The sequence below is a fragment of the Pagrus pagrus genome, assembly GCF_965226575.1.
Source record: "Pagrus pagrus genome assembly, chromosome: 18".
Classification (NCBI taxonomy): domain Eukaryota; kingdom Metazoa; phylum Chordata; class Actinopteri; order Spariformes; family Sparidae; genus Pagrus; species Pagrus pagrus.
The window spans coordinates 18,428,975-18,436,154 of record NC_140202.1 but is presented as its reverse complement, the minus strand read 5'-3'; the positions used below and the strand labels follow the sequence as shown (position 1 = coordinate 18,436,154).

At 43.9% G+C, this 7,180-nt stretch overlaps 1 protein-coding gene across 6 annotated transcripts in view; it reads right to left on the bottom strand.

Moving 5' to 3' along the window:
• Positions 1–523: 523 nt before the first annotated feature.
• The window catches only part of meis2a (Meis homeobox 2a), a 178,921-nt gene continuing 172,264 nt past the window's right edge, over positions 524–7,180 (bottom strand). For 4 of the 6 annotated variants that reach the window (XM_084381821.1, XM_084381822.1, XM_084381824.1 and 1 more), the window contains exons 11-13: positions 6,079–6,189; positions 5,512–5,610; positions 2,245–2,384 (exon numbers count right to left, since the gene is read on the bottom strand). In XM_084381821.1, the coding sequence (XP_084237947.1) occupies positions 5,552–5,610; positions 6,079–6,189 (170 nt within the window). In that variant the 3' untranslated portion in view covers positions 2,245–2,384; positions 5,512–5,551. Of the gene's footprint in view, positions 2,385–5,511; positions 5,611–6,078; positions 6,190–7,180 lie in introns of all 6 variants that reach the window. The other 2 variants (XM_084381823.1, XM_084381826.1) reach the window with 2 other exon arrangements.

The following is a 7,180-nucleotide window of genomic DNA, read 5'->3' as shown; positions in this document are numbered from 1 at the left end:
AAATCAAGTATAGCATTAATCTCCTGCAGGTAATTTAATTTACCTGTCGTTATTCTGCCATTTTTGTCTCTTATGTGTACGATCTGGAGGCCACCGGTGGCCTTTTTTTAAAAATTAATTTAGCAGCACATCACTGCTGACAGTCCATCCTCTGGTCCCAAACAGAGGTGAATTTGCTGTGTAATTCACACCCTTCATTTGACAGTTATTTATCATTTTTGAGGACATATTTGTGCTCCTAAATAAAATGCCAGGGCGAGATATTGTGTGGATTTAAGAGGACATTCAATAACCAAGTGGGCAGTTCAACACAAGCTAGTGCTGGAGGAAAGTGGGAACTTGACTTCTTACGATCTGCAAAAATTATATAAAAAATTAACTCCTTGTAGCTTGTTTCTCTTAATAATAATAATAATAATAATAATAATAATAATAAACCAGTTGATTGTATTAGAATTAAAATGGAAAGGTGGATAGAGACTCTGTTTATAACACAGTTAATCACACAAAAATCTAACAAAAATCAAAAATGAAATATTTATTACAGCATTTGTGACTGAACACCTTTTAAACATTACGTCACAGTCCTCATACAAGTATTTAATGTATTTTTGACAAAGCTTAAGGGAGACGGCATCTTATCATCTAGTGAGGAACACGTGCTGAAAAAGGAAGGAATTCATGGACATACAATATCAATGCCACAGCAGATCTGAAACTAGCAAAAACATTCTTTTTCAATTGAGGTAAACACATAGAATATCTAACATGAAACAATTAATAGACTGAACTCTGTACGAAGTTTGTTACAATATTCTCTCAGCTTTTTCCCCCCCCCCCCAAAAGCATTGAGTTCATAATTTAAGTTTTTTTTTCCTTTTTTTTTTTTTTTTTTTTTAGTTATAGGTTTTTTGGTGCATCAACCATCAAATGCTTCTCCAGTGCCACAGAATCAACGTTTGTGTCAGTATTGTCCTTTTATGGCAAGAGTGTTGATCCGCAGGTAAAAGAAGCGCCGTAGGATGTTGCTTTTCCACTTTTAAGCTTCCTTCAATAGGCTCTGACCAATGAGAGTCCAGGGTACAAAAAAATAAAATAATATTAAAATAAAAATGTATAAAACCAACACAATCCAGTGCTTGGGCAATTCAAACAAAGAACTTTTTTTTCCTTTAAAACCTACAGGGCAACATTCATTCATGAACCAAAGAAAGAAGAGGGGCATGACAAATGTTCAAACTGAATCTTCTGGAGAGATCCGGTGTCATTTAGCAGCCTTTTCCCATCATGCCCTGTTCTTATGGGGGACAGGACCTGATTGCCCTCTGTGGTTTGGAGCCTTTTTGAGATGTTCCATCTTCTTATTGTTTTTTCTTTTTTTTCTTTTATAGTGCTGTGCTGCGAGACAGTTTCTCCTCCAGGAAGGAGCACACACAGTGTGAGAGAGAGAAAAGGTTAACCTTTAATTCTAAAACTAGCTCAGGAAACATAAACCATGTGATCAACGAAAAAAATGCACAAGTTTTAACTTATTTATCTATACTTTTTATACTACAGTAGTTATAACTCTTGGAGTCTTTCTGTTGTTTCTTTTTAAAATCTTCCAGAGTGATTTTATTTTAGAAGCGTTTGAGCGCGTCACATGAAAGTGTACTCAACATGTTTATGATGGCGTGTGAGTGAGTGTGCCAAAAAAGTGTGTTTTTCGATGTGTGTGCGTCTGTCCGTTCTTTGCACACGTGTACGTCAAAACATCCTCCGTTGATCTTTACCAAAAGCCCAAGACTTTACAAAGTGTTCTTGTCAGCTTGGTCCTCCGTTTTGGATGAAAGTAACAAAATTGACAAGTCTTAAAAAAAAAAAAGAAAAAAAAAAAAAAAAAAGAATTATCACAGCTCATCTGGAATTCTGTTTCTTTAGTGTCAAATTCTGGTCAAAAGGGTTCGCTTTTTATTCTTAAAAATAGTCTCAAAATAGGATTTATTGTGGGCTGCTGCTTCTTCTTTTTTTTTTTTTTTTTTTAAAACTGTTTTCTTGTAGTAGCTGCTGTTGTCGTGGTAGCAAAGTTCCCTTATACTATTGGGCGTGGATGTCCAGGCCTTGTCCTCCAGTACTGGGGTCAATGGGAGTGAGCAAAGGGGGTCTCTGTGCAGACATGGTCATTCCTGGGTGCGACGAGGGTCCTCCATGCATCAGCATGGCGTGGTGCGGGTGGTGATGAGGGTGGTGGGGGTGGTCGGGCAGGTACGCGTGGAGAGGGGGTCCGTGTCGGAGCTGGGAGGGGTGGGAGGTCATCTGATGAGGGTTGGTGTATGTATGCGGGGCCATGCTCATGCCCATAGGACCGCTCTGAGGTACGTACTCCCCTGGCATGCCTGGCAGACCTGAGACGAAGACAAGACAGAGAGAGAAATTAATTCACGCAGTCAATGAAAGTATTTTCCTCGACCGTTAACAGGCCTTAATTCAATTTAAAAAAGCAACCCCAACAACAAAGAGCTTAGCGGGTTTTATGACACTGCGACTGAGGCGCTTTTAGCTTCGACAAGTAAAGAGAGACATTATTGCGCTAGGCTATTTTAGGCTATGGTGAGTGGTTTACAATGCCCAATAGCGTTGTGGTCAGGTCTCAGGTTGGAAAATGATCCTCAGTCATCCACAGACACTGCAGTCCTGGAGGATGTGAGGAAAACCAACCAGCCGTATTGATGTGGAGAAGTGCTAATACTTTTACAAGTGGAACAGTCAATTCCCCAGCCGACTTTAGTGACAAACCGAACAGGCTCTGCTCTCTCGGGGGAGCGCGCCTCTGTGAACATATTTGATTTAGAATCCCTTAAAGAAGTTATTAAATAATTTAGGGCTCGGTTAGTGAGCATTAAAGGCTCGGTTCCGCCTCTGAATGAAAGCATTTTTGCACAAAACAAAGAACTGCTCTTAGATGCATGGAGAGCGGGTTTTCGAGATAAAAGGAAGTAAAGAGAGATAAAAGAAAAAGGAAGAGCAGGTGGGGTGTATTGATGTCCCTTAAGATGGACTCTGCTTCATATGTGTAGAGACCTCAGCATGCTGGCATCTCTCACACTGTGACAGGACCCAGGACACAGAGCTGGCTCAGCAGTGCCACTGTTTGGCTTTTCACACGGGCTGTTTGTTGTAATCAGGAAGGGGAAAAAGTAAGATGTGGGGGGTTGTTCCTGGAGCCAGGGGCTGGAGTATGGGAACACGGCTGGTCTAGAGGGCCCGGACCTTGGGGAGAGACAAGTGAGAGAGCAGGGGGTCCCTGCTGGAGCCAGGGGGCCTGGGTCTGGGATTGGGTCTGGGCCGACCTGCTTTGTAATGTGAACCCCTGGGGGATTAGAAGCTGTAATAGGAGGGGAGAGGTCGCTGCAAGGTCACTAGGCATGCTCACTCTCTGCATTCCTCCACCTTAGTACACTGCAATTAAGAAATTACACTGGAGGGCCCGGTGAGGGGAAGAGGAGGAGGAGGAGGACAGAAAGGAGAGAGGAAAAAAAAAAAAAAAGAAAGGACAGCAAAGGCCAAGATTAATGACCATTCTCATTGGTTGAAAGCTGTGCCATTTTCTAATACTCCCCTTCCATGTCAGTTCATTTGAAATGCACATGTTTGTCAGAGCAGGTCTCTTAAAACCTCACTACTGGGGTCATAAAATAAATAAATCATTCAGGGTGTTGGGGTATGATGGGGTGCCCTCACCTCCATATAACCTAGAGCAGCTCCTGTTAAAAGGCCCGGCAGATGTTTTTGACACTGTAAGCTGGTAATCTCCAGTCTTGTAAGCTGCAGTCATTCCGTTAAGTAGATCTGAGACCCCCCTCCTTTATTAACAAGAGTGGTAAAACCATCTGAAGACAATAACTGAGGACGGACAGACTGGGCCTCTCTCTCTCTCTCTCTCTCTCGCTCTCTCTGCATGCTCGCCTCCCTCGCTGCACTTCTGTTATGGCACAGCAGTTCTGCTCAATGGCTGTCCATAATTAAGTACCAAATATACCATATTGTGTGGCTGTGTAATCAAATCAAGAGAGGATAATATTCCTCTGTATTAAGCTATTAATGTAATTGGTCATGAAGCATAAAGTGTGTTACGTAATTAAATAGTCTCAAAATTATATGGCCCTATATTAAGAATTAGCCAACCTGAGCAAATGTTGTCTCTGTGTGGCTGTTTTAGGGAACATTGCTTCCTGATTTTTCTTTTTTTTTTTTTTTTCCCGCTGCCATTAGCAAAGACAGGAGGGGATGAGGGAAAGCGAGCGAGAGACAGCGAGGAACACAGGAAGAGAGAGAGAGAGAGGGAGAGGGAGCAAGGACTAGAGGGGTGAAATGATGTCTGTCGGAAGAATTGCCGCTGTGACCCTTTGGAAAATCCAGGCTCCATTTACATATAAAGGGTTCTTTTAATCAAGGTAAGTGTTATTATATTGTGCCTCATTGGGCAGAGGGAGTTTAGGTGTTAAAATAAAATCTCTTCTGCCCTGCCGCCTTCGGGATGTGATATGTCTTGATTTTTCAAATGTCAGCACTGTGGCACTAGCGGGAGGTGGAATGGCCGGCTTAATCAGACTGCCGCCATTTAGCTGTATAAGGGTTATGTGTGTGCGTTTGAGCCGGAGAGAGACAGCGGCACGGAGAGAGTGTATCTGCATGTGTGCGAGAGATCCCCCTCCTTTTAGATGCAGTCATGCTTGTGTCTACAACCTTATAAATTTATCTCAATGTCTCCCTGCTCTTGTCTGCCAGTCTCAGGTCAGGCTTGTCGCTGGCCCCCGCCCCCCCCTTAAATCGTCTCCCTCCAGTAAAAAATAATCAAAACACACAGCCCCCCCCCCCCCGACTCCTCGCACTCATTCCTCCCTTTACACAGCTCAAACCAAACCCCCAGTGAAGGATCGGCCATGTCACCCACGGCCCGTATATCTCGCTCTGGGACCGTAATGTACTGCGGTGTTCCCGTCTTTGCATATAAGATAATTTGGGCATCAATCCTTCCCCGGACAGATTTATGTCACTCGGAGGACAGTTTCACTTCTCCTTCTTTATCGCTTCACTGGAGCCTGCTTAATTTCTCCCCGTCAGCCCCCTTCCCCTGGAGATGTTATTTTTTCCCTAAATGTCCAACATTTGCATTGGCTGTCCGGGATGGGGAGAGCGATGGCGCTGTTGTGATAAATAAATTTGTGCACGCCATGCCAGGTTGTTCCTTCCCCTCCTTCTTCTGTTGTTGTTCCTGTTGTCTGGCGCCACAAGTCGGGTCCTCTCTGTCCCAGGACGGTTCCCCCCTTTTTTTCCCAAGTCTTTAATTCATCCCCCCCCCCTCCACCCTTTTAAAACTAAAACACCCATGCATGCTAGCTCATAGCTGCTGATGAATTACGGCAAGGGTAAGATGCTGGTGAAGTGAAAGGGAATCGTGGGAGGAAAAAAAAAATTAAAACCCACAGCCCCACAGTGTGAGAAAAACAAGAAAAAGAGCCCAGTACTTACTTCCCCCTTTTTCTTTGCGTTTTGCTTTACAAGATGGAGGTTACATGTAGTGCCATTGCCCATCCATGCCCATATTCATCCCCATTCCACTCATAGGCCCTGGAAAGAGGAGATAAACGCCAGAAGAAGGGTCAGCAGGAGTTTGAATCACAGAGGAGGTCAGAGGAGACCAATTGGTAGAAAGGATGAGGTTGGTTAGCTGAAGATGGAAGATGACGAGGGAGGGGGGGAAGTGACGGATGTAAAGAGGTGTTTTCATTTTGCATTGCATCCAACAAATCCCGTTGTTACGATCAGTTGTGAGGGATTTTTCCCAGGTGTTTAAGATTAGCGGAAAAGAAATAAGCAAGACAGGCAAACAGACTTTAAAAGAGAAGCGTTATCGTGGTTGCGTAGCACTTGTTAGTATTAGGTTTACTGACTCGGGGACCTGAGGTCACTAAATCTCATGCTACAGACAAGAGGATCAGTGTTGATCTGCCCTGCGATAACCGAGGGTGAAACCGGTGTCCGGTAAGGCAGGCATGACGGAGGGGAGAGGGGAGGAGAGGGGATGGGCGCACTTACCAGCTGGTCGGATCCCCATGTGTTGCTGACCGTCCAGCACGAAGCTGCCCATTGGCTGGCCCTCTGGACTGTACGCTGCTCCTTGGCTCACTGAAGGATCAAGAAGAAAACCTGATTGTAGTCAAAACGTGGACATGAAAAAGGGAGGGGGGAGGGGAGGGGGGGAAGAAGAAGAGAAAACACACCAGACAATCAGCAATTGTCCCAGCTTCAGCCCAAACATACTGTAAGACATTGTGCTCATGTTTGTGGACCGCCTTGGCTGACGCGTGGCATGCAAACACGCATACAGTAGGTCCCCGTGCATACATGCAAGCACACACACACACTCGCAATCTCGCACACACACACACACACATCCAGTGTCATTCAAAACCACACATACAGGAGATACATTGTTCTCTAAGCGGGAGAAGAAAACATGCAGTTTGACAGGATGAGAAGAATTTAAGCTGTGGCAGGCGAGTCACTCGGCTGTCATATACTCTTTACTCTAAACATCATTTACCTGATTTTCTGTCGTGATACAGACAGTGCCATCAATTTCTACCTGGTTTTGTCTATTATTAGCCCTAATGAACTAATGCTCTTTGCAGACAGTAGAAAACAGTGTATTCTGGGACTATAACAGTATTATCTTGGATAATCTGTAATTCGTAAAGATTAGCGGGCGCTGTTAGTCACGCTGTTTTTGTAGAGATTGTTGATTGGCGCACATTTGTTGCACGCTGACAAATATTCCACACAAGAGCGCAGTAATTTGTAGAAAAAGAGTCACCCACATCTCATTTTATTCATTTGAACAACCTCCACCCCGGTGTGTAGGGACCTTTTTTAAGACGGTTGAGCTCGCTAATCAACAAAAACAGCTTTTCCCTCCCTGAGACAAATTACTTGGCTTCTTTTTGGTAATGCCACAGTCAATGAAGCTTAGAGAGACTGAATCATTCCACGGGATCACACAGTGGGGTGTTCACTACTCAGTTTGTGCTGTTTTCTAATCTGATCTCAATAGATATGGAAAATGAATGCGTTATCAATTAAGAATATGAAACCTTCCATAATCTGTTTTAAAGAAATGGAAATCCCTCCCTGCATCTGA